The 27,046-nt window shown below is 37.9% G+C and overlaps 2 protein-coding genes and 1 long non-coding RNA gene across 6 annotated transcripts; 2 read left to right on the forward strand and 1 right to left on the reverse strand.

Annotated features, from left to right (window-relative positions):
* Window positions 1-766: 766 nt before the first annotated feature.
* On the forward strand, window positions 767-3,049 carry LOC142529568 (uncharacterized). Of its 3 annotated transcripts, none has more exons than XM_075635135.1 (5): window positions 767-899; window positions 1,296-1,446; window positions 1,534-1,602; window positions 2,109-2,215; window positions 2,343-3,049. In XM_075635135.1, exons 2-5 carry the CDS (start codon window positions 1,311-1,313, stop codon window positions 2,820-2,822), a joined length of 792 nt encoding a protein of 263 aa, XP_075491250.1. In that variant the 5' UTR covers window positions 767-899; window positions 1,296-1,310; the 3' UTR covers window positions 2,823-3,049. The 3 variants fall into 3 exon arrangements, with proteins under 3 accessions (XP_075491250.1, XP_075491249.1, XP_075491251.1); XM_075635134.1 differs by having other exon boundaries at window positions 789-899; window positions 1,282-1,446; XM_075635136.1 differs by having other exon boundaries at window positions 789-899; window positions 1,302-1,446.
* Window positions 3,050-3,875: 826 nt separating this feature from the next.
* LOC142529831 (phosphoserine phosphatase, chloroplastic-like) lies at window positions 3,876-9,706 on the reverse strand. Of its 2 annotated transcripts, none has more exons than XM_075635488.1 (8): window positions 9,563-9,706; window positions 8,875-9,155; window positions 8,496-8,628; window positions 8,266-8,373; window positions 7,891-7,984; window positions 4,957-5,106; window positions 4,796-4,849; window positions 3,876-4,145 (listed from the first exon to the last, which is right to left on the reverse strand). In XM_075635488.1, the coding sequence occupies exons 2-8, from the start codon at window positions 9,143-9,145 to the stop codon at window positions 4,020-4,022; spliced, it is 936 nt and encodes a 311-aa protein (XP_075491603.1). In that variant the 5' UTR covers window positions 9,146-9,155; window positions 9,563-9,706; the 3' UTR covers window positions 3,876-4,019. The 2 variants fall into 2 exon arrangements, with proteins under 2 accessions (XP_075491603.1, XP_075491604.1); XM_075635489.1 differs by lacking the exon at window positions 9,563-9,706 and adding an exon at window positions 9,437-9,560.
* On the forward strand, window positions 4,113-4,871 carry LOC142529832 (uncharacterized). Its single transcript, XR_012815973.1, has 2 exons — window positions 4,113-4,213; window positions 4,264-4,871. It is a non-coding gene; the product is annotated as an uncharacterized LOC142529832 (long non-coding RNA).
* Window positions 9,707-27,046: the final 17,340 nt, after the last annotated feature.

Consider the following 27,046-nt stretch of genomic DNA (forward strand, 5'->3'; position numbering starts at 1 on the left):
GAGACATCCACAGAGAAAGGCAAAAGTGGAGCACTAAACTTTTTTCAAAGTTTAAAACGACAAAAGTTCAAAGAAAAATCAGTGACAACGACAAATTATAATGAGATCCAAATTTTCCTAAGCCAATATATTGATACTACAGAGAATTTTGAGGTTCTAGATTGGTGGAAAGTAAATTCTCAGTTGTATCCAGTGTTAGCGGCAATTGAAAGAGATGTTCTAGCCGTTCAAAGTTCAATTGTTGCTTCTGAATCAGGATTTTCAGTATATGGAAGAATCATCGGTGAACAAATAACTAATTTCAAGTTAGAAACACTTAACATGCTAACATGCCTACAAGATTAGTTTGCAGCAGAAAAAAGAATAGGACCGCAGGAGCGATCGACGAATTTCAAAGCTCAAGCTCCGACGAAGATACATAGTATTTAAAATATATTTTAATAAATTCTGATGAATTTTAGATGTTCAATTGTAAAAATAAATGTTTAAGTTATTTTGTTATACTTTTTATGTAATCACAATTTTTTAGTATTTTGTTCGGAATTGATTCGACCCGAATCGATTTATTAACAGTCAAACCGGTCTTCGGTTTAGGATTGATTCCAAGTTAAAAAAACTACTTGGAACCGGAATCGATTCGAAACTCATCGGACCCAAAACTAGTAGAAACCGGTTCGATGGAACCGATAAGCATGTCTAGATATAATATTGAAATACAGTATTCCGAGGAATATGAGAATAATAAAAATAAAGTTAAATACACGACTATAATGGAGATGTGTATGGCGTAGAATAATACCCTAATCCAACCCAAAACATCTTTATTTGGACTAAGCCATTTCCTCTCTCTAGGGTTTTTCACTCACTAAACCACTAGAGAGTCTCGAAGAAGAAAAAAGGTACGAATTTTCGAAAGTCACCATTTTATCTTTTTTCCCATAATCTAACCCTTGCACGAGCACCAGTCAACTTGTGTGGATGAAATCTAGTTGTTTTCCGATTAGTACTGTTCTTGGGTTTTGGTTTTTGTGGATTTTCGTTTCTTGATTAATTTGTCTTTTGGTGATTTGTATTTGCTTTTTATACTATTTTTGTGTGTTTTAAGTTGTGTTTTGATTAGTTTTTTTTAAGATTGCTTTGATTAGTGTTTGCATGATCCGGTGAAATGTTGCATTTCTAAAACTGTCATCTCTGAAGCGAAAATATCCTATTTATGCTCTTCCTATACACAATAATTTTTTTTCCTTGCGATCTGTGATTAATTTTGTTTTTCTTAATTAGATTCTTTGCCATAGTTTTAGGCTGGAGCAATGGCTTTCTTGAGAAAAGCTGGGAATATGATGGGGAGAACTCTGAGTTTGCATATCAGTCAGGAAATTACTTCTTCCAGACCATCCATCTTTCAAGCTGTAAGATGCATGTCAACTTCAAAGCTCTTTATTGGAGGTGCGATAACATTTTGGGGTCCATCATCATCTAGGCTAGATTCTACTTTTCTAATTTGTATCACGCCCTTGTGTTTTTATTCTGCAGGACTCTCATACGGCACTGATGACATGAGTCTGGCAGAGGCGTTCAGTAAGTATGGAGATGTTGCTGAAGGTACTGTATTCATAAATTGTTATGCCTTCACTTCTTGTGACTTTAAATTGCTGCACGTCACGTGTTTGATGATCTGAATCAAGCTTGTATCCTTGTGACTTTCTAGTTTTACCGATTTGCATACAGTTTGTTGTTTCTATTTTATGGATAGACAGATGGTAAATAGTCAACTCAGCTATAGCATCATGTTGTAGATTTAATTCTGATAGCACACATCTTTATAATAAAAAGAGATTTCCTGTAAACCCTATTACGTCATTGCTGCCCTAAATCATGGTCTTGACTATACTCCTTTTCCACGCTCAAAATATGTGGAGAAGACTACATTTTCTTTGGCTACATCCTTGAGTTACTTAATGTTTGACCAACTTATACGGCATTTTATACCCTTTGAAGTAATCATATCAGGAAATGAATACGATATTTTTCCATGCTTGTTTTTATAAACTCAATAATTTATTCTGGGTTTGGAGGCGATACTGTGATGATAACTGTATTTCTTGCAGCTAGAGTAATTGTGGATCGTGATACTGGTAGGTCAAGAGGATTTGGCTTTGTTACTTACGCTTCCGTTGATGATGCATCTGCTGCTATCCAAGCCCTGGACCAACAGGTGCTATTATCGCGATCTTCTGTCTCCTATTATTTCATTTTCCTCAAGTTGCTTTGGAGAATTATTGTTTTTTTGTCAAACATATTTCATTTACGTATCATTGGTATCCATTTTGGTATTACTTTAGGAACTTCATGGTCGTAGGATAAGGGTGGATTATGCAAATGACAGGGCACGTGGTTCTGGTGGTGGGGGTTACCAAGGTGGTGGTTACGGTGGTGGTTATGGAGGTGGGAATTATGGTTCTGGTGGGGGTTATAATAACAATGATGGTTATGGGGGGAATTATGGTGGTGGAAATTATGGACGTGTGGGGGGCGGTTATGGTGATGGCGATGGGGCAGGGGTCGACAAGTACGATGGTAGGAATATGAGCTATGGCGGTGATGGTCAGAACTTTGGTGTTGCTGGAGGCACTGGGGGCGATAATGATTCTGGTAGCCATTTTACCAGCTCTGGACAGGAAGGTTTTGGTGACACTTTCGGTACTAAACAAAGCAATCAATTTGGAGTTGGTGATGAAGGTTTCGGCCAAGATGACCCATTGGAAGGAAACTACAGAGACGATGATGACACTCCTGGAAATTATGCTGATCGAAGGGGCTGAGGAAAGCTTGAGGTTATTGAATCCAGGTTATTTCTTCGGTGGATAAGTCTGGGAAGATGCAATGAAAACTCATTTTATGACCTTATATCAACTATTTTTTATTCTTGCCTTTTTAGACTATATACTTTTTGTTCAAGTTTTGAATCAACTTTGAATAACGTGTTTCTAATGTTTGTATGATATTTTTGTCATCTGTAATACCAAGAAATGAGTCAGAGCGATTGTTTGATTTGGTCGAGTTTAAAAAGAAAGAAAAGAAATACCATGAATTGAATTTCTTTACGTTTTTCACTCTGGGCAATATGGTCATAGTACTAATAAATGGAACCTTGAGATGACACCTTATATTTTTACAAATCAGTTGTGATCCGATTCACATCTTTTGAGTACTTTTTAAGGTTTTTAAAACATATATGAAACTTAATCTCCTTGAATAATTTGATCCATCTCTTATCACCTCCAATAGTTAGTTTTGCTAATCGTTTACAGCATTATTTTGTGGACATAAGATTGCATGTCAATCGGATGAAAAATTGTCATCAGTTACGATATGTAGTACTTTTTGAATTTAAAAACATACCACTTGAGCTAAAAAGTAATGTCATAATAATTGTAACAAATGTAAACAATTTTATTACTTACAAGTGTTACAACAATTATATTGAGAAATAAAGAAATTTGAGAGAAATGCCATCATTTGTTTCTATTTCTTGGTAACATTTTTCATTCTCAAAAATCAAAACAAAAATAAACACTATTGTCTACGTCTCTTTGCATTTTCCCCAATACATATTTTCCTCTCGCAATCACCAGTTATAACAACGTTTAACTAAAATTTTCATAATTTCTAAAAATATGCCATTACTATATTATAACTTGAAATATAAATTCTTAAAACCGAAAATCACTTGTTCAACAGTTTGTCCTATAATTCGACATCTAACGTAAACATTCTATTTTTTTCCAAAATAAAGAAAATATGTACACTTTACAACAAAAAATAATAAATTATATGTTGGGCAATGAAATGACACTAAAAGATAGTATCTGATATATTCTCGAAGATGAAAAATATTCTTGGACCATGCAAATGAAGGGTTTTGTATCAAAAGAACACAAAACTGCAAGGATACCAAGAATGGCATTAAAAAGAAAAACAAAATGCATCCCATTGTGCAAAAATATGGGTGCAAGAAACTAGTCCAATGAGTTAATCAAGTCTTTGAAACTGAACACCAGCCAGTCAGCCTTGGCCGCAACAGCCTCTCGAAGCTGAACTCCCCCAAAGCATATAAACAAGTCAGCACCTCCTGGTTTTCGAGCCTGTAACAAGAGATACAAGATAATCTTATACCCTGATATCAATAAGAACCTCAATGTGTGAGAAAGAGGTTGTTATGAAAGAGTGTAACACCCCCACCTCTCGACCACTACACTAGAGGTTGATATGAAAGAGTGTAACACCCCCACCTCTCGACCACTACACTATAGGTCATAATAAAAATTTCGACGACATCTCCTCTGTTTTTATAACATCCAGAGACACAACAAATATAACAATCCATGTCCCAAAGAAACAAAATCAACAAAACTATGAGCAACATGTAGAAGACTAAAAACAAGTAGCTATTTTCTCTCCCCATCTTCGTTTAAATCTAATAGGAGGAAATTTTTTGGCAGAACATATTTTCTTCATGGGTCCATTTACGAATAATCGTTTAATTGTTGTATATTAAAACACGATATCCGATAATACATTTCCAGGGTACTACAAAGAGAGATCATTTATAGTGTATACAGAGAACGACGGAGGTAAATGTCGGCAGCAACACTCAAAACAAATACATGCTCGAAATATCTTGGACATAAATGATGTCACTATATGACTAGGTAATCAATTCAATTTCTGAAATAAAACTACTTGGAAGGAGATCATGAGTACTAAACTAACATGAGACAAAAAAATTTATCACCTCTAGATCGGTTGCACCATCTCCAATCATGACTAATGACGAGTATTGGTGAGCCTGAAAACCAAAAAAAAAATAAGAAAGAGAAAAAGGGGAGAGAAAAATACCATTGGGCTTTTAGGAGAGATCTTATAACATAAATATACACCAACGAAGAAACCAACCTTTCTAATTTGTTCAACAGCAGTGGCTTTCCCTCCACTCCTTGAAGTTGGCTCATTAGCATCAAATCCTAAAAACTCACCAGAGCTTCCAAACAGTAGTCGATTGGCATATATGTTTTCAAGGGGTATACTGAGGATTGATGCAACGGGCTTTGAAGAAAAATTCAAGATTAGAGAGTCGAATAGTGCAATAAGTTTCCCTAGCTAGTAGCTACATTTTGTACATACACCCTACATCTCTTGGTGAGGTTGCAGTCAAAGAATAGATAGAAAAAGAGTAGTGAATTACAATTTGAATTCTAAGCACCATCGTGCCTCCTACCTCCACGAGTCAACTTTATGGCACAAAAAAAGGGGAATTATGGGGTACTGTAGTTCAGCATTCAACTACACATACCTTGGACTTTTTTATTTAGAAGTGAAAGGTATGCTCTGTAACGCCCCAGATTCGACGACTGTCCTCACTGTATCAAGACGAGTCTTTCCAGCGTGCTTATGTCCTCACTCACACGCACCCTGGGAAACTTCCCAGGAGGTCACCCATCCCAAAATTGCCCCAAGTCAAGCACGCTTAACTTTGGAGTTCTTATGTGATGAGCTACCGAAAAGAAGATGCACCTTCGTTTCGGTAGCTCATCACATAAGAACTCCAAAGTTAAGCGTGCTTGACTTGGGGCAATTTTGGGATGGGTGACCTCCTGGGAAGTTTCCCAGGGTGCGTGTGAGTGAGGACATAAGCACGCTGGAAAGACTCGTCTTGATACAGTGAGGACAGTCGTCGAATCTGGGGCGTTACAAGTGGTATCAGAGCCGACCTCTCTTAGTACGGTGTGGTTCGGGGACGAACCAAGCGGAAGCTGGTGGGCATGTGAGGCCCGGGGCCGAAGAGGGCGGGGGGTGATCGCCGGTGCCATCAGTAGTTGCACGGACAATGAGCGGCTCCTGGCAGGCTTCTAGGTGAAGGGAACATGAATGAACCGACCCACACGGGAATGAGAGGGATTCCGAGACTGTTCAATGTAATGGACTGTACAGTTGAAGAGGGCTTAAAAGATTTGATTTGTACTACTCATATCACGAAGGTGCATCTTCTTTTCGGTAGCTCATCACATAAGAACTCCAAAGTTAAGCGTGCTTGACTTGGGGCAATTTTGGGATGGGTGACCTCCTGGGAAGTTTCCCAGGGTGCGTGTGAGTGAGGACATAAGCACGCTGGAAAGACTCGTCTTGATACAGTGAGGACAGTCGTCGAATCTGGGGCGTTACATGCTCTCTCCTCATTGACCCTCTGAAGATACTTATTTTACAGAGGTCAATGGAATATGTCGTATTAAAATCAAGCCTGCTAAACCATGCAGGGCACAACCACAGAATGGCTTATCTATATACCTATAAAAGTGTGGATGAAGGACATTATTTTCTAATTGTGCAATGACAAAATTAACCTTCTATACACACTTCAAGAATAGAATGTAACTCCTATATTAATTTTATCAAATAACTCATCTTTACACTACATTTAAATACTTTATCCTTTTAATTTTCTCTCTATATTTTTTTCCAATGATTTTATTGTAATTTTGTAATTATATTTTTAGTACAATTTCTAATTAAGTAATAAATTATAGCATCATAAAAAGATATATGAAAGTTTATTTCTTTTGTTATATTTCAAATTTTAATGGTGAAAATCATACCAATAATTTAAAATCTATATTTATTTCTTTTGTTATATTTCAAATTTTAATGATAAAAATCATACCAATAGTTTATAATCTATATTTAATAATTATTATATGAGTTTATTTGATATTTATCATATAATCTTATTTGAATGTGCATTTCTTTATATATGTTGATTTATTTATTATTTTACAACTTATTTAACAAGAAATTAATAGTCATCAATGTTAGTCTACGAAAGATCGATATATAGAATTTATTATCCATGATATAGAATTGTAAAAATAAAAAGTAAAAAAATTCTTTAGGAGGTTAAATTAAATATTATGAGTTATATTTTACTATCAATATTACTATTTCATTTGTTTTAATATTGTTTGTATGAGTTAGTCATAATGATTTTAAATTAATAATTATTCGTCTATAGTATGCTTCGTTTTTCTATATTATGATTAATACATTGATAAACTCCATAATTTGGTTGATTTTTAGGTTAATATGCTTTATACGTGGTGTTTGAATATATAATTTTTTTTTAAAAAAATTTGTTTCAGTTCATTTTGTTCTATATATTATGTTAATTGCAATTTCTTATGTAACATAAAATCATTTGCTTGAATTTTAATTTGGGAAACAATTTTGAAAGTAAGTTATATAAGTTCTTATAAATCGTCTAATATGATAAGAAATTAAGCCCAGATAAATAACAAAATGATTCAAATTGTTTTTTAGAAAATCGATTTTTTTAAATTTTTATAATATAATTGATATTACGTGCAACACACGTGCATCATACTAGTCATATTAAAAGTTCAAGCAAATACCAAGGCTATTACTTCTCTACAGGTTCCCAAGGAAAGGATTCAAGTTACAGACAAGAAGATTCCACCTTATAGAAAAATATATCAAGGATTAAAATAACAAGTGAATTGACCAGCAGAAGACACAAGATCCAAATGGCAACATCATTTTCCATCTTATTGTGCTTAACTAGTCTAAACGTTTTTCAGGCACACAAGTAAAGTCCCGCACAGCTGCAAAATATACCAAAGTTATCAGCCTCTAATCAATTATACTGTTTATTCCCCTCAAAATGAATCCAACTTTCATTCATTATCACAAACTGCTAATGAAAATTCCAAAATCAATTACTCACTTCATATGTAACTAAAAAGTTTCACATCGTAGATTCTCTTAACACAAACACAAAAGTAATGAACTCAGTGCACAGACTCAAATTACATAGCTTACATTTATCATTTGTCGAAAACCACCAGAGACCAGATAAACATCTTTATTTTTGTCCTTCAGCTTCCTCACCAATTCATCAATTCCAGGAGAGAATCTAAACAACCACATGCATCAATACTTCGGTTGAGAAATATATAATTTGTTCTTCTTATCATGATACTAGATGGTTACATTGCTACTTAAAGGTATACAGAGCAGATATAATTTCCCTTTGCCTCTAATGTATTGACAAACGAGAAGCACGTACAAAACAAGCCAATATATCTCGCTAAAAATGCATGTAAATAAGCAATAGTTTTAAATCTATCGCATTATTTTTAAGACGTTCAAAAAACAACTAAAAGAGAACAGAAAATAGCATGCGAGGTTTCTTACTTTGGAGGCCTCTTCTCAAGGTAATCTTGAACCTGAGATAGTGATGGATTGAAAAGAGACAATCTGGCAGCTAATGCCTGCTCAAAAGGAACGGAGCCACTCATTGCCCTAGCAGAACCAACAAACTAACATAAACTCATTCCATCGACGGGGTAACAAAAAAAAGACAAGAAGAAGAAATATGAGCAAAAATCTCAAATGAAACTGTAATACAAAGAATATTATTTAACCTGGCAGTCCAATCAGCAACAGCCTTTCCAGCTCCACAGAACTCTGCCAGCTCATCAATACCCTCATCCAAGCACACAGTGCTATCCACATCAAAGCATACAACATTTGCATTTCTCCATACCTCAAGGATCTCTTGCAAATGAAAGGTAACATTCATAAGAAATAAAATGTGACAGATTTGTCAACATGAAACTTAAATAGGCGTGATAATTCATGCCACACAGAGCAATAAAGGTTGCAATCATCCTGATCAAAGTAATTTAATTTTTGACATAAATAGTTCCAAAACATAGCATAATGGCATTTCATACAATTGCAGGTTACAATGCTGGCATTTTGCAGAAGGAAAACTGCATTATAAATTAAGTGAAGCTGTACCATCGGAGGGTAATGTGTTCTCAAAATGCTCCACTGTTGAGGCCTCCAGTGGTTGAACAGAAGCAGCAAATGAGCTAAAGGAGTTGGAACTTCTCATTGACCAGGTGCAAGTGAATGAATCCCATCCCCTAGCGAGTGAAGTGCTTCGACGAATGAAAACTCCCCTTGTAAAAGTTGGACTTAATGCGGAAAAAAGTGTAGATTTTTGTTTCCCGTTACTAAAAGAGCAAACTGGGTACAATTTTATCCGACCACAGATCAAGTTGTCCATCAAAAGGTATCTGCTTTTAGCGTAACAAATATTTGTCATCAGGCATGAGGGAAGAAAATTACATGAAATGCGTCAAACCTAAGATTCATGCATGAAAGGCAATGAGTGCACATTCTATCCAAGTCAATCAGCTTGGATTACACACACAAGTTTAAATCTTAACTCAAGCATCAAATGTATCGTTTAATTCATCAATCTCATCAAACGTGCAAGCCACCGCAAAATTAAATAACAATCCAACAAGCCCACAAGTAATATGCAAACACCGAAGCTACTTGAATGATCCTATACCTTCAACAACCACCTTTTCAAATTCAACATACACACACAAAAGTGTTTTCCTGTAAACGAAATGGATGAAGAAAAGGGAGATTATTACAAATAGAAAAGAGGGTAACACAGAGAATACAAGAATACCTTTTTTCCCCTTCCGTATGAATGGCAAATCTCGCGATTATGTTGGATCTACCTACATCACAGCTACATTTTCTTGGAGGATTTTGTTTGGTATTTATTACAAATAAATGTTTGTTTGAAAGTGTTCAGTTTATTTAATTCCTCCCAAACTCCTATCATCCGTAGCAACCTCAGAGAAGTCTTCCAACTTCAAAGTCTTGGTCATTATGTCAACAATTTTTTTTTTTTTTTTGCCATTTATCGAATTTTTTCTGTACTTAGAATCCTTTCAAAAAATAATCTAAATGTTCAAGCTCAATGTGATCGCAAATGGATGATGTAAGTTATATTATAATGTATAAAAAAACGTATATCGTTCCACCGAGAATGTATTGAACAAATTTTATTTTTAATTATGTATTCTTTAGCAAACGGTAATTGAAAACGATTTGTTCATTATTATAATATAATTAATTAAATGGCTTCTATCCTTGTTATTTTCAATAATTAATCTCTGACTATTTTTTATTGTCTTTGACAAGATTTCCTAAATAATTATCATTTCTTCTCAAGCTATGTTAAACTAATTCAACATGTTTAAATAATTAAATATCTTTAATTATTTATCAATGATGAATTACATGCACGATTTATATAATCTCTCCTAACTTTCCATGTATTGGACTATGACTATCAACATATATTCAATTTCACATGTCTATATAAATTGTAAATCTACGGATTATATTATTGATTCATATTAAAATTATTGTTTCGAACCCACTCGCAATATAAAATATTATCAAAACTAGCTAAACTTAAAAAATTCAAGTAAAAACAATAAGATAATCAAGAATAAAGCAAAAGTCGACGATTTAATTAATTCAAACAACTGTCCAGGAAAAGATCCCCTTAAATCCCAACAAAAGACGAGTTTAACTACTAAACGACATAATAAAAATCTCAAACAATAGTTACAATAAAATTTTTAAGCTAGAAATATTAAAAAAAAAAAAACAAAGATGAAAAGAACGATGCGGAAAAATCCTGAATTCTTCGCTTGCCTTCCGACTTCAGGCATCTTTTTCTTCTCCTTTTTGCTTGGTGGCTTGCGATAAAAACTTATATGGCTCATGTTCATAGTTTTGTATAAACATGATTTTTTAAAAACTCTAGCATTCACATGTTTTCATTTCCAGAATTTCGAAATCTCTCCTCAATGCTTGAAAAGTTGAGCGTTTCATTTGAGCATTTCCCTGGAACATATCAGCTTTGCAGTACGTTTCTCCAGTATTGTCTCAAGAATTGTCTGTCAATAGCCTGGAATAGATAATTTTTTTTTAGATCCTTCATCATCAACTCATGTTGTTCCTTTTTGCTATGCTTCAGACAATAATAAACATGCCACTGGTTCTTTATAACAAGTGTCAACCATAATCAAATACCCTTTGGATATCAAGAGATTTTTTATGAGCAAGCTCTAATGGTCGTAGCTAGAGATGTAAATGAACCAAACCGTTTGCGAGCTGTTCGAAGCTCGGTTTGATAAAAAGCTCGTTTGAGTTCGTTTTTTAATCATATCAAGCCAAGCTCAAGCTCGATTTTGAGCTCGAAAATTTAATCAAACCAAGCTCAAACCTAAATATATTCGGCTCGTGAGCTCGCAAACATATTTGATAATAAGCTCGCGAGCTCGAGTTCGTTTAGGTGGCTCGTAAGCTTGAGCTTGACTCATTTGTTGAGTTGACAAATAAAAATATTAGTACTAATGTCAATGGAAGGAATTGAACACAAGACAAATAAAAATATTAGTACTGATGTTACTATGAACTTTGCAGGATACTTGACTAGTTGTTATTGGAGATGATTTTGTAATTCCTGATTTTAATGGATTTTTTGACGTCCTCCCTACTTTCTCACCAGACTTAGTTGAGGTATTAAAGTGGTGAAATTATTTCATTGTTATTTATATGGTGATATCAGTGTATGATGAATATTCTAGATGTATTATTTTAGAATATTCAATAATATATTGATTTATATTTTTTAGCTCTTATTTGTGTCGTTTTGGTTATTTATGAATGAATTTACATTTTTATGTTTGATTTAAAATTAGTTTGTAGATATATTTAATTTTTAACAATCTCGAATCAAGCTCAAACTCGAGCTCAATTCTATGCTTTATGAGCTCGAAAACGAGCCGAGCTCAAGCCAGGCTTGTTAAACATGCTAAACGAGCTATTAATGAATCAAGCTCGAGCCTGGCTTGATTAACATGCTAAACGAGCTTTTAACGAGCCGAGCTCGAGCTTTTCCCAAGCTTGGTAATTTCAAGACAAACCAAGCTCGAGCCTGATAATAAAAGCTCGAATCGAGCTCGAGCCTCAAACAATTTTAAACGAGCCAAGCTCAAGCCTGATAGTGTTTGGTTTGATTTGGATCGTTTAAATCCCTAGTCGTAGCGACCATTGAAACGTGGAACTGCAGGTTGCACAAAATTTTTATCTTCACCTATCCTCTCGTTCTCATTTTGTGTTTGCAAATCACTGAAAAAAACTGCCTGGTACGGGAATCTGATACCAGATTGTAAAGAATAGAAAAAAGAACTATGTAATCTAGATTAATGATACTTTTAAGCCATTACAAAGTAGAAAAAAGAAATAACAACCCACTAAACATGTGGTACAAACAGTAAAGAATTCTTCAAAAATTATGCAACTAATACCCTAAATAGAATTTTTTCTGACTAATCAAATCTATACAACTAATAACTTATCAAACCATGCCCTCAATTTTGAGTTTGGATTATCTTTTGTGTACAATATGTTTCTTGAGTATGGACTCCACACGATTCAACTATATGATTATGTGCACATCACTTATATGGCCTTAAAATTTATTATCCGATAATTTGGTATATTTTAAAATAATTACTGAGATGCAAAAATAAAATAATTATTTATTTCAGATAAATTAAAAAAAATGTTTGTGAATATCAAGAATTTCATCAAAATAAATTACATATTAAAATTAAAATAACATATTATTTATCATGAAAATGCGGGACGTGACATGCATATGATTGTGCCAAAGTTGTGAAATAATCTGACTTATTTAATCAAACGTTGTGGATCTCGATTTGGTCGTACGTTCTAACTCCTTCGAAATGACTATAAAAACGAAAACATAAAATGAGAAATATTATGAAATTACAAAAGGAATCCATAAACAACATCAACATTAATTATGTTGCTATGAACTTGAACAAAGTTTTTACAAGAAACTTGGATGGACATATCGAAATCTATATAAAAATATTACTGTAAATGGAAGTAAACAAACAGAGTAATTTAGATAATTTTTCCAAGAGCTTTACCGTGTATTTTTGTGGAATGTTTGTCGTGTCTTATTCTAATTCTTCTTTTTGTTTTTGTTACACTCTGCGGAGCAGTTGCGGCCATATTCCACGATCGTCCATAATGCGCCATGGATCACCTCCTCCATCGTGGTCTTCAATTGGCACCTTCTTGGGCTCGTCCATTGGGCATCTCCATATTTTGCAAGCTTCTTATCGTTAGTTGGCTCCTTATTATTAGTGGGCTGTTAGTGGGATTCTAAGATTTGGGTTAAACAAGTGCCCCTTGGCCAATTCGCGCAATTGGCCAATTTGACCCGTTCGGCCAGTGGGCCAAATTGGCTATGTCTTTTCCATGTTCAGTCTTCTAGATATTCAGAGCTCAGGGTGAAATCATATTGTTGAAAGAAATGGTTCTACGGACTTGAAGAAGAATTGACAACTGAAACACATGTTCTTCCTCCATGAGGTTAAATCCAAGTGTGCATTCCCTGAACCCTCTAATTCATCAAGTGTTTCTCAATCTGGGGTGCATCAGTGCGACTCATCCGTAGTGAAAAACCCTTGTCTTTTACCATCTCTTTTTCAAATTTCATTTCCCCTCCCAAACAATCCCTTATTTCCTTCCTTAAACCACTCCTTATCTCTTTCTTCCTCACTCTCTCCCCCCAAATCTCCATCGGCGCCCACGATCTTCCCGAAGAAACCGCCGCACCACGCCGTTACCCTTCATTTCTTGATTTCTCTCACCTTCTTAACGGCTTCCAGTGTTTAAAATCTTCTTTTTCCCATCCTTTTTCTACCACGTCGATGCCTTCCCCAGTTCCAGGGAACGGCATCCTTTGAAGTTCGTTGGATATCGCTCGAGCCTTGGTGGACTTCAATATCTGCGTGGTGTAGACATTTTTCCTCTAGGGTTTATCGACTCGGCCCCCCATCTCCCAACCGCGAGGCCTCTCAGAACATGTAATTCCTTGAACTCTTTCTTTAGTGTGGGAAGTATTAGACCAAATTTGATGGCGTAGTTAGCTGTTCAATCTAACATCTCGTTCGAATGTTTTGGGCGCATGTTTCCTACTGTCACATTGGCGTGGGTCTTCTAGAAATTTTTGGCAACGAAGATCATAACTGATATTTAGCTTTATATTTCCTTCGCTTCAGTGGCGCTTGGTTCTTTAACTATCTGTGCAAATACCTACAATCTTTAAGCCTCTGGGATGAATTTTATACAAAAGGGTAGTTGTTTTCGAGACCTATTAGCTGCCTTGTCTTGTTCTTGTGTTATAAAATTGCGTAGCATAATCCTTGAAGTGCAAATTTTCAGCGATTATCACATCAATGAGGCAATGTGATTTTTTGATGTTGCAGGGACGTCTAGTGATTCTCTTTCGGTTATCAGGGCGACTCCCTTTCAGTAATAAAAAAAATGTCGACTTCCAGGTATTGTCTTCCTACTTGTTTGGTTTCGATGGACCAGCCTGTGTTTTTTTTCTTTGATTTTCTATGTACTTGCAAGCCTGAAGATAACCTTGGAGATTCTACATTGGTAGAAGTTTTCAATCCAGCCATCAACCCTTCTTACCATCACATTCCTTTACCCATTGAGAGCATTAACTTGTTGTTTCCTCATTCCACTCTCGAGTCTGGCGCTCTACTGTTAAATCGCAAGGTGGCGTCCCTCTTTGAGTATGCCAAGTTTAAATCCTTACCAGGGGGCGATGCAAATTAGAGCACTTGGGTAGACCGGTTGAAAAAGTTTGATGGTAATACCTGGCGGAAACAAGGTCTTTACCAAGTCATACAAATGTCTACTGTTGACACCACCTTCAATATAGATCTTCTCGAGGGTGCTATCAGGTTTTGGGCTCCTCCTTGTAATTCCTTCATATTTCCTTGTAATTCAATCACTTTGAAGGATATCCTTCGGTTCACGGGTCTTCTACTTCTTGGGAATGAATTTGCTAGCTCAGTCGACACTCAAGATTTGCCTCAGCTTTCCGAACAATACCTAAAGCCTTCTGATAAGTGCAATTTATTGTACTTTTATTACTTGTTTTTAACTTGAAATTTTGTTATTCTTGAGCAGGTTTTATGTGATTTGTTGTTGTTTTTGTTGTTGTAGTTTGGAAGCTTAGAATAGAATTTGGAGTAGCAAATTGTTGAATTGGAGTAGTGCAAAAGATAAAATGACCGAAGTATGACCGCACCCGCGGTATCATATGGACCGCACCCGCGGTCCCTGAAGATAGAAATAAAAAATTCTGCCGAAGCATGATAAGGTGGATACTGCTATTACAAGAATTTGACTTCGAGGTCAAAGATAAGAAGGGAAGTGAGAATCAAGTGGCTGACCACTTGTCAAGACTTGAGCTAGAGGATAGGAAAGAAGAAGGAGCAATACAGGAAACATTTCCGGATGAACAACTTTTTGATGTAAGTTCAATACTCCCTTGGTTTGCTGACATTGCGAATTTTTTGTCTTGTGGTATTCTTCCTCCAGATCTGAACTACCATCAGAAAAAGAAGTTCTTTCATGATATCAAATTTTTCTTCTGGGATGATCCTTGTGTATATAAGAGATGTGCTGACCAAGTGATTAGGAGATGTGTTGACGGTGTTGAAGCACACCAAATTCTTGAGCTATGTCATTCATCTGCATATGGTGGACATTTTGGAGCGACACGAACTGCAGCTAAGGTATTGCAATCAGGTTTTTTCTGGCCTACTTTGTTTAAGGATAGCTATAACTTAGTGAAATCATGTGATAGGTGCCAAAGGTTAGGAAACATTTCTAGGCGTCACGAATTGCCACTGACAAATATTTTGGAAGTGGAACTTTTTGATGTATGGGGCATAGATTTCATGGGACCCTTTCCCCCTTCTTTTGGTCAATCTTATATTTTATTAGCTGTTGATTATGTGTCGAAATGGGTGGAAGCAATTGCCACCAATACTAATGATGCTCGTGTTGTAGTTAAGTTTGTCCACAAGAACATCTTCACCAGGTTTGGAACACCGAGAGCCATCATAAGTGATGAAGGTACGCATTTTTGCAATAAAATTTTCAACTCACTGTTGGCTAAATACAATGTGAAGCAAAAAGCGGCATTAGCATATCATCCTCAGTCGAATGGACAAGCTGAAATATCCAATCGTGAAATTAAGCAAATTCTGGAAAAGACTGTCAACACCAACCGGAGAGATTGGGCTATGAAGTTGGATGATGCGTTATGGGCTTATCGGACTGCATTCAAGACGCCTATTGGGATGTCTCCCTATAGGCTAGTGTTTGGGAAAGCATGTCATCTGCCGTTGGAGTTGGAGCATAGAGCATTTTGGGCCGTGAAGAAATTAAATTTTGATTTGAAAGCTTTTGGTGACGTTAGGAAACTACAGTTGAGCGAGATGGATGAGTTCCGCAATGATGCATATGAAAATGCCAAGATTTACAAAGAGCAGACTAAGAAGTGGGACGATAAACTCATTGTACAAAGGGAGCTCAAACCAGGACAACAAGTACTCTTGTTCAATTCCCGTCTGAAGTTGTTTCCTGGTAAGTTGAAATCACGTTGGTCAAATCCATTTTTTGTGAAGACAGTGTACCCTCATGGGGCAATTGAGCTAAAATGCAGTGATGGAAGAACCTTCAAGGTGAATGGGCAGCGAGTTAAGCCATATTATGGAACTGAAGTAAGGCACCTTGACAACATTCCTTTGGGCGGATCGACTTGATGTAGACTGATGGAAGTCGGGCTGAAGACATTAAACCAAGCGCTTATTGGGAGGCAACCCAAATTTTCATTTCTCTTTTGCATTTTGTTTTCGGTTTTGCTTTTATTCTAGTATTCTTATTTGTAGGTTGTTTATTTTTATTTTTTTTTTTTTTAGTATAGTGTGGGCTTATATCTTCCCAAAACTAATGAATTCCACTTGTTTTATTTTCATGCATAAAAAATGAAGAAGAAAAAAATTTTTCCCGAAAGAATACCGCACCTGCGGTATATTTTTGAGCGCACCCGCGCAAAATGGCCGAGAGTATACCGCACCCGCGGTTGTTCCTGCACCACGGCCGCGGTCGATTAATATTGAATGATGCAACATTTGCCGAGAGCACGCCGCACCCGCGGTCTCTTGTACACCGCACCCGCGGTCATCGAACATAAAAATTATAAGAATTCCCGAAGGAACACCGCACCCGCGGTCTCTTGCACACCGCATCCGCGGTCGATAGTTTTACAAACAAAATGGGGCAGAAATTTTCATAATCGAAGAACACCTCTCTCAAATTTCTCTCCTTCCTTCGAAATCCTTTCTCAAGAACAAACTTTTCACACTCAATTTTTTTGATTCCTTCAACAAATTTACCACTCCAACCTAAATATTTTCATTCATTCCATCAAATATCACTTTTCTTTCCACAAAAATCAACATCAAACCTAGGGTTTCAAAGGGGCTCGAAAATTTCTTCAAATTGGATGGAGCTTTGATTTTATTCTTCAAGAAACATTTAAACATAATCAAGGTGAGCAAATCCATTGCATATTTGTTGAAATTTCGAAATTGAAGGTGTTATTTGCTATGGAAGGTAATTACGTTTAGTGAAGTACATTCTTAGTATTGTGGATATTGTTGATTGGATTGTTGTGTATATTGTTGAGGTGTGCATATTGTGAGTATTAAGTTTGGGGGAGTGCAAGAATCATTAAATTTTGTGAATTGGATTGAGGAGAAGTTGGTGATTGAAAGGTGTTCGATAAAATGCCTCCAAGAAAAAAACAATCTAAGGGTGCATCATCATCTGTGAATTACGATGCAAACAGGTTTTGGGACGAACAAGCGGAGGAGAACTACGGAAAGATTTTGAGCAAGAGCATTATAAAAGAAAGGGGATTTGATCTTAGTTTCCCTCGAACTGAAATTGGACTAATGCTTACTGCTCGGCACTGGGATGAGTTTGGCAGGCAGCCACAAGATGCTGTCATTTCGTTGGTGAGAGAATTTTATGCTAACCTCAAGGTTAGGCATGATCAGTTGAAGGTGTTGGTGCGAGGAAAAATGGTAGCCTTTGATGCACATACGATCAATACGTTATATGGTATCCCTCATGTAATGCACGATGAATATGAAGAATACCGGGCTGAGCATGTAAATTATAATAATATTCTTCAAACAATTTGCATAGAGGGAGCGGAATGGAGAATGAGGGATGATGTGCATGTTAGCCTAGCTAAGTCTGATCTCAAAAGTGTTGCAAAAGATTGGTATTCATTTATTTCTGCTAGGATTAAGCCTACTGAGCATACCACCACAGTCATCAAGGAGAGGGCAATTCTTACTTTTTGCATTATGACGGGGAAGACAATTGATTTAGGTCAATTGCTTCAGAGTTCGATGCTTGAATATGCAAGAGGTAACTCTCCTAGTGGACTCCTCCACCCTTCTCTTATCACTGATTTATGCCAAAATGCGGGAGTGACTTGGGCAGTAAATGAAGAATTGTTGAAGCCTAAAAACCCCATTGTGGTAGTTCAACCACATAGGGTAGTTAGAGGTGAACATGCTGCGGCACGTCGAGTAGAAAGGGACTTTAACATAAGAGCTGCAGAGATACGTGCTCAGGCTCAAGCTCAAGAACCACAACCACAACCGCAACAACGAAATAGGAGAGATAGGTTGACCCAGTTGGAAGAAGAAGAAATGGATGCATTTCGGTTTAGGACCGACACATTTATGGGATATATGATGGATTTTACATATGTCTTGGCTCAGCAATTTCCATCGGCTTCAACCTCTGGCAATCCATTCCCACCTCCTCCACAGTGGCCACCCATATACCACCCGCCGGAGTTCCAACCACCACAAGATGACGAAGATGATGAGGATGTGGTCGTCGCCCGAAATATGTGTATTCTCCTAATTTTCATGTTTATTTATATCGAGGACGATGCACATGTTTTAGTTTGGGGGAGATTTGATTTATTTTATGTTTGCTTGTGTGTTTATTTTCTTTTGTGTTTTTATTTATTTATTTTGTGTTTATTTATTTTTGTAGTTGTTTGCTTGTGTGTTTATAGTCATGAAAATTTTTATTTAAAATGGCCAATGATGAGAAAATAAAATAAAAATGTTGCATTAAGAAGAAAAGTCATGTATTACATTCATGTTAATCTATCAATTTGAAAAATTTAGAGAACATTCATGAGATTTGGTAAGTTTGAGACTTATAATTTCTATACAACTCTTTGATTTTCATTTGACATCGAAATAAATTTTTGCAAACACATATATGATTGAGGCAATCTTTGATTTTATTTGGGCCTATTTATATTGTTCATAAATATTCATTTGAAGCCCTCTTGAGCCTATATGAAAAAAAAAAAAGAATCGTGTTCTTGAAATTTCTTGGAAGCCAAGCACTTTTTTTTGAGATGCATTGAGACACCATTTTCACGATGATTAGATTCTACTTTGTGTTGGTGAATTGAGATTTTGTCTAGAGCTATCCAAACATCACTCAAGGCGAAATACGGACAAATTATGATTTAGGAATGATTTAGGTGATTTTTTTTTTCGATTGAGCCTTTCAAGCTACCAAATAAAAAGAATTTATCATTTGTCATCTCTTTGAGCTTAAATGAATTCGAATGGCACACGTTAATATGTGTAAAAGACCCACATTCGATGTTCTTTCAAATATCCCACATTTACTACCCCGTTGAATATCTTAAACATTAATTTCCTACCTTCTCAAGGGAGTAAGAATTCAAAGGATCAAAGAAATGAAAATTCTCCTACAAAAGAAAAGAAAAATGAATGATGTTACATTGATGAAGTTAGAGAAAAAGGGGAGAAAAAGAGATGAAATAAATAAAAAAATTAAAGATAAAAGAAAAAATGGAGTTTGCAAAAGAAATAAAATTCAACTTACTCCCTTATTTGAACTCCTAATCTTTATTTGTAGCCATGAGCCAAGGCCTAACATTATAACCATTGAAAATCCTATTAACCTAGTCATAGTTGTCCAATATACTAGTGGAGAGTGATTGGGAGGATCTAGCTTATGGACAATCGATAAACACTTTCATTGAGTAAGAATCTTGATCAATTTTACACACACCTCATTGCATCAAATATTTATTGGGTATCCCTTTCTTGAATGAATATTGCTTTGAACCAAATTTTTACCGAAAAAGACCTCTTGATTTGTGTTTGTAAAAATTGAAATTGATTGAGAATGTTTTGAAACATGAGTTGAAGAGATTTGAAGTTAAGAAAATTAACCGATTGCATGATTTTATCCGGATGAACAAGTGGTTGGATTGATTTGAATTGTGAATGCATGAAGAGTTAGTTAAAATATCTTGAGGCCAAGTTCTTTAAAATATTTCATGACTTGTTTGTTTGTGTTGTTTTGTTTTGCTCGGGACTAGCAAAATCTTAAGTTTGGGGGAATTTGATAAGTGCAATTTATTGTACTTTTATTACTTGTTTTTAACTTGAAATTTTGTTATTCTTGAGCAGGTTTTATGTGATTTGTTGTTGTTTTTGTTGTTGTAGTTTGGAAGCTTAGAATAGAATTTGGAGTAGCAAATTGTTGAATTGGAGTAGTGCAAAAGATAAAATGGCCGAAGTATGACCGCACCCGCGGTATCATATGGACCGCACCCGCGGTCCCTGAAGATAGAAATAAAAGATTCTGCCGAAGCATGACCGCACCTGTGAAGGCCCTCGAACTACTTGCTTGAAAATTTGCGGAAAATTAAATTTTTTTTTTCTTTTTAAAAGAACTGAAATGGCCTCATTCATAAAATCACTGGTGAATCAAGTTCAATATTTCAAAATATTGCAGCGGAAGAAAATTAAAGTTTTGCCAACAACAACGATTTAAAAATATCCAACAACTGATAAAAATTATTTGCGGAATAACATAACAACTGCTGCACTGAGGTCCTCGGGTGCCACTACTGCCGATCCAAGCTGGCTCACTGGTCCCCGCCCTCGGCCCTGGCCTCATCAGTACCTACAACAATCAAGTCTAGTGAGCCTAAAGACTCAGCATGCATAATAACACAGGTAACGAGTAAAAATCTGAAAAATATGCATGAGTTAACATATCCTGTCCTGAGGCATACTGAAAATAATCTGTATTGAGCAATTATAATACGTGCATAACTGAACTTGAAATCACTGTAAAAATATTTGCTCCTTGGAGCCTGTACTGAAATAACTGATAAAATTTTCTGTTGAGATTATGTTTTACGCCTGTGGCCACTGCACTAAGCTGAACTGATCGGTAACTGGCTACCGGGGAGGCTGAAACTGATCTGAGCTGGCCGGCCACTGGCGACCGGGTGGTACCATACTGAACTGATCGGTCACTGGCGACCGTATAAAATAACACTCCCACATAGTGAATGAACCACAAGCCATATCGCATAAATCTCAAAAATAATCATTTTCTGTTTAATGCACGTAAAATAATTAACTGGCATAATGAAAATTCCTGTAATTTTACCAACTGGATTGGATTGGATCGTTCCCAGGCTCGCTGCAACCTAACTGTGCCATGAAAAATATGCAATAGCTTAAATATGACCAACTATGCAATTTACGTTCAAAAGATGCGACTATGACGCCTAATGACTTCGCATTTAATCATGACTCCGAGCCAACCTGAACCGACACTGAACTGACGTATAGTCATGATTAAAATACGCTGAAAAATCATAAAATAATGTTCCTAAAATGATAGAGTCGAAATCTAGGTGGAATGGAGGCCAAAACACGAAACGCTCTTTCGAGAGTCAATTTGGCACATTGCACCGTAAATTCTCGTACGACCTCAAAAATGATCCGAATGACGAACGGTCAAAAACATGACCTTCCTAACTCAATGAGGCACTGTCCAGTCCAAGGCCATGGGCTAAAAGCCAACCAAGAACTCGAACGAGCCTCTGAACCGACACAGCAACTTGCTGTAATTTCCAGCAGCTGCGACCTAGCTTGCATCGCGTCGTTTGCGAGACTTTTGGCCATTGGGGCTTTAACCACCGACCAAAGCCTCTCCACAACGTCCCAAGGAATGATTTGAACCATGGATAAGGGCCCTAGGCCAGCCACAATTCGCCTCATTCCAGCAACCACCCGAAAGTTCTCACCGAGGGCCCTCATGCGTGCGTGTGTAGTGTTTATGCTATGATCGATGTCTTGCGTCGTTCCAGTGGCCATTTGATTGACCATGGCACAATCTAGACATCTAGGAGCATGATATGAACCGTGGCTAAGGGCCATAGGCCAACCAAGATCCACACCAAGCAACAAAAGAAACGAAACCATATGCTGAAAAATGGAAGGGCCGAATGGGGAAAGGGGCTGTTCTTGTTGATTATTTAAAAACCGATGAGCCATGGACCAAGCCACCAAAAGGGCGACTTAGTCACGTCTTAGACATGCTAGGGAAGTGATCCAACCATGGCTAAAGGCCCTTGGGGCAGCCAAGATCAGATCCTTCCTCCTTGACATCCAAACTGAATTTTCGAATCACATTTCTGCACTTATGGGGAACTTGCTGTCATTTCGGTTTTCCAGCAAGCATGGGGCTAGTTTGAATGGACCAACATGGTCCTAATGCATCCTACTACATGTATACAAGCCGCCTTGGGAGCCTGGAATCGATCCAATACCTGAAACCATCAAAACTCAGAAAAACGTGAAGCTTGTCAAGGGAAGTCGAAAATTCTGCATGTGTGGTTTCAAAATGTTTTGACATGGATCTCGATTTTTGCTTGCTACAACATGATCATGTACTGAAAAATAAATGATAATATGACTTGATTGAGGTTTGAAAGAAATCTAGACATGCCTGGTTTCGTTTTGAAAGAAAACGAACGAAACAACGACGACGCGGCACGGAGGAGGTGGAGCGCTTCTTGTCTACCTTTCTTGAACTCGATTTTCTTGCCTTCCCTCTAGCTAAGACTCACGATTTTTCTACACTGAAAATGGATCTGAATTGTGCTGAATTCGGTGGTGAGGGAGGGAGAAAATGGTTGGGGAGTGAGATAAGATGGGTGCAAAATATAAGGAAGGATCAAGACCAAGTCCACTCCCTTTTGAATTTGAATTTTGAATTATGGTTTGATATCAAATGAGTTGGTGGATGCTTCTAGGAGGTGGTGGCCAAAATTTATCTTGATTCTAGGCTAGGATATGTCCATTTATTTAATTAAATTGTGCTCCCAAAAATCCTAAAATTATCCTACTAATTACATGCAAAGAATTGGTCAAAGTTGATGAGTTGGAAAATGAATCTTCTAGCAACTAAGGGTGGCCGAAAAATGCATAATAAAATAAAGGGGAAATGTTGGTTATCTAGTCAACTAATAATCCTTGAAAGCCTTACTAATCCTTTAAATAATTTTAGTGAGCTAACCCCTTAATTTAATAACTTAAATGAGTTCATTTCTTAATCACCTCAAATAATTAAATTAAATCCTCAAACCTCCCTTTCTAACTTAAATGAACTTGGTTGCTAGCTAAATTAACTTCTGGAAATATTTCTCAAATCTTAAATTCTATCTCAAAACTCCAACTCCAGTCCGGCCTCACTGAAATAACTGAAATGCTAAAAATCAAACTACTGAACTGAAATAATGAATAATTAACTTCAAATAAATGCATTTAAAATAATCATGAAATGAAGTCAATTAAATTTAAAAATCTAGAATTATGCATGGCTTATACGTCTACTGATTTACGGGTTCTACAATCCTTCCCCCCTTAAATAAATTTCGTCCTCGAAATTAGAACTCACCGAATAACTCAGGGTATCGACTTCTCATCTCCGGCTCAGACTCCCACGTAGCTTCCTCCTCTGAATGGTTGAGCCATTTGACTTTGACTCGCTTAACCAACTTGTTTCGAAGTTTCTTCTCCTGTCTGTCTAGGATCTGCACGGGTCTCTCCTCATAAGATAAGTTCGGAGTAAGCTGCAACGGCTCGAAATTCAGTACATGCGAAGGATTTGCCATATACTTCCTCAGCATGGAGACGTGAAAGACATTGTGTACTCCGGCCAGATTTGGCGGAAGAGCCACACGATAAGCAAGCGTCCCAACTCTGTCAAGGATCTCAAACGGTCCAATGAATCTCGGACTGAGCTTCCCTTTCTTGCCAAATCTCATGACACCCTTCATAGGTGCCACTTTCACGAAGACATGATCGCCCACTGCAAACTCTAAGTCTCTCCTCCGCTGATCGGCATAACTCTTCTGTCGGCTCTGAGCAGTCCTCATTCTATCACGGATCTTGACTACTACATCTGCTGCCTGCTGGACAATCTCTGGACCCAACTTTGCTCTCTCTCCTACTTCATCCCAATGAACAGGAGATCTACACTTGCGGCCATACAGTGCTTCATACGGAGCCATACCTATAGACGACTGGAAACTGTTGTTATAGGTGAACTCTACCAATGGTAAGTTCGACTCCCAACTCCCAAAGAAATCAATGACGCAAGCACGGAGAAGATCCTCTAAGATCTGAATAACTCGCTCCGACTGTCCATCTGTCTGCGGATGGAAAGCTGTGCTAAACAGCAACTTCGTACCCAAAGTCGAATGCAAACTCTTCCAAAACAAGGAAGTGAATCTGGGATCTCTGTCGGATACGATAGAAACTGGAATACCATGGAGTCAGACTATCTCTCGGATATACAGCTCTGCATACTGAACCATGGTGAAAGTCGTCTTAATAGGCAAGAAGTGCGCTGATTTGGTAAGACGATCTACAATCACCCAGATAGCATTCGATCCTCTGGCTGACCTCGGCAATCCGGTCACAAAGTCCATGGTAATGTTCTCCCACTTCCACTCGGGAATAGGAAGAGGCTTGAGCAAACCTGCTGGTCTCTGATGCTCGGCCTTCACTAACTGGCAAGTCAGGCACTCGGATACAAAACGCCTGATGTCCTTCTTCATCCCTGGCCACCAATACAATAGCTGCAGATCTTTGTACATCTTCGTACTCCCAGGGTGAATGGAGTACGGGGACGTATGGGCCTCTGATAAGATGTCTGCTCGGATAGAATCACTGCTAGGAACCCATATCCTATCTCGGTATCTCACAATACCGTCGCTGACTGCATACAAAACACTGCCCTTGGCTTCATCTCTCTTCTTCCACTGTGCCAACTGCTCATCTGCGGTCTGACCACTGCGAATACGGTCCAAAAGGGAAGACTGAATGGTCAAGGTAGATAGACGAGGAACTCTACCTCGAGGGTAAGTCTCAAGATCAAACTTCTGCATCTCAATCTGAAGAGGTTTCTGAATCGTCAAGTGAGCCATCACTGCGACTTTCCTGCTCAAAGCATCCGCAACTACATTAGCTTTACCCGGGTGGTAGCTAATGTCACAATCGTAGTCTTTCACAAGCTCCAACCAACGCCTCTGACGCATGTTCAGCTCCTTCTGCGTAAAGAAATACTTGAGGCTCTTATGGTCGGTAAAGATCTGACACTTCTCCCCATACAGATAGTGCCTCCAAATCTTCAAAGCAAAAACTACGGCCGCTAACTCCAGATCATGGGTAGGGTAATTCTTCTCGTGGATTTTCAGCTGTCGAGAAGCATACGCTATCACTCTCCCATGCTGCATCAAAACTGCACCTAAACCAAGCTTCGAAGCATCGGTATAAAGGACAAACTCGCCGGATCCTGACGGTACAGCCAAAACTGGTGCTGAAATAAGAGCTTGCTTCAAAGTATCAAAGCTCTTCTGACACTCCTTGCTCCACACAAACTTCACATTTTTCTTTGTCAGTGCTGTGAGTGGAACGGCGATAGAGGAGAATCCCTGGATGAATTTCCTGTAATATCCTGCTAGCCCAAGAAAACTGCGGATCTCTGATGCATTCTGAGGCACAACCCAATCTCTGACTGCTACAACTTTCGCCGGGTCTACCTCAAAGCCACTGCTAGAAACAATGTGGCCCAAGAACGCCACCTTCTCTAACCAGAATTCGCACTTACTGAACTTTGCGAATAGTTTATGTTTCTGCAATGTCTGCAACACTGTGGTCAGATGCCTGCTGTGCTCCTCCCGACTCTTGGAGTAGACGAGAATGTCATCTATGAACACTATCACAAACTGGTCGAGGTACGGCTGAAATACGCGATTCATGAGATCCATGAAGATCGCTGGCGCATTCGTCAGACCGAACGGCATCACTAGGAACTCGTAGTGGCCATAACGAGTCCTGAAAGCTGTCTTCGAGACATCAGCATCTCTCACCCTCAACTGGTGATAACCGGAACGCAGATCTATCTTGGAGAAAATCGAAGCTCCCTGCAACTGGTCAAACAGATCCTCAATCCTCGGCAGTGGGTATTTATTCTTCAATGTAACCCTGTTCAACTCCCTGTAGTCAATGCAAAGCCTCATCGAGCCATCCTTCTTTTTCACAAATAAGACTGGCGCGCCCCATGGAGAAAAGCTCGGGCGAATGAACTCCTTGTCGAGAAGTTCCTGAATCTGCTTCTTAAGCTCTGCCATCTCTGTCGGTGCTAGTCGGTACGGCGCTTTGGATATCGGAGCCGTACCTGGCATAAGCTCAATGGAAAACTCCACCTCTCTCTCTGGTGGCATACCAGAGACGTCTTCGGGAAAAACGTCTAAGAAATCTCTAACTATCGGAACATCTGAGGCTGACTGGCTGGGTTCCTCGGGGACAGATAAAAAGGTTGCTAGAAATGCCCGACACCCTCTATGCATGAGCTTCCTAGCCTGAACATAAGGAATAATGCGCGGTAAAGGAAAGTACCTGTCCGGCTCAAATAAGAACTGCTCCATTCCAGGCGGTCGGACAAGAACGGATCTCCGCTGGAAGTCTATCAACACTCTGTTCCTCAATAGCCAGTCCATCCCTAGGATGATGTCAAATTCCGGCATCGGTAGCACAATCAGATCCGCATAAACAAGATTACCGTGCAGCTCAAGGTCTATATCTCGGATAACATTGGTGGCTGCCATCTCCTCGCCTGACGGCAACACTACTGAAAAGGCTGTATCTAGCCCAATGGTCTGGATCTTGAGAAAGTTTGCAAAGATCTCCGAAATAAACGAGTGAGTGGCCCCTGAATCTATCAAGGC

This window comes from Primulina tabacum, chromosome 16 (genome assembly GCF_025594145.1).
Source record: "Primulina tabacum isolate GXHZ01 chromosome 16, ASM2559414v2, whole genome shotgun sequence".
NCBI lineage: Eukaryota > Viridiplantae > Streptophyta > Magnoliopsida > Lamiales > Gesneriaceae > Primulina > Primulina tabacum.

Bases quoted from the DNA above. Each gene is read 5' to 3' on its own strand.
- LOC142529568 (XM_075635135.1), top strand. From the start codon at position 1,311: ATGGCTTTCTTGAGAAAAGCTGGGAATATGATGGGGAGAACTCTGAGT. The intron at 1,447-1,533 runs GTGCGATAACAT...TTTATTCTGCAG, and splicing joins TTCAAAGCTCTTTATTGGAG to GACTCTCATACGGCACTGAT. The intron at 1,603-2,108 runs GTACTGTATTCA...TATTTCTTGCAG, and splicing joins GTATGGAGATGTTGCTGAAG to CTAGAGTAATTGTGGATCGT.
- LOC142529831 (XM_075635488.1), bottom strand. From the start codon at position 9,145: ATGGACAACTTGATCTGTGGTCGGATAAAATTGTACCCAGTTTGCTCT. The intron at 4,850-4,956 runs GTTGGTTTCTTC...TTTGGTTTTCAG, and splicing joins CTGTTGAACAAATTAGAAAG to GCTCACCAATACTCGTCATT. The intron at 4,146-4,795 runs GTGATAAATTTT...CTCTTGTTACAG, and splicing joins ATGGTGCAACCGATCTAGAG to GCTCGAAAACCAGGAGGTGC.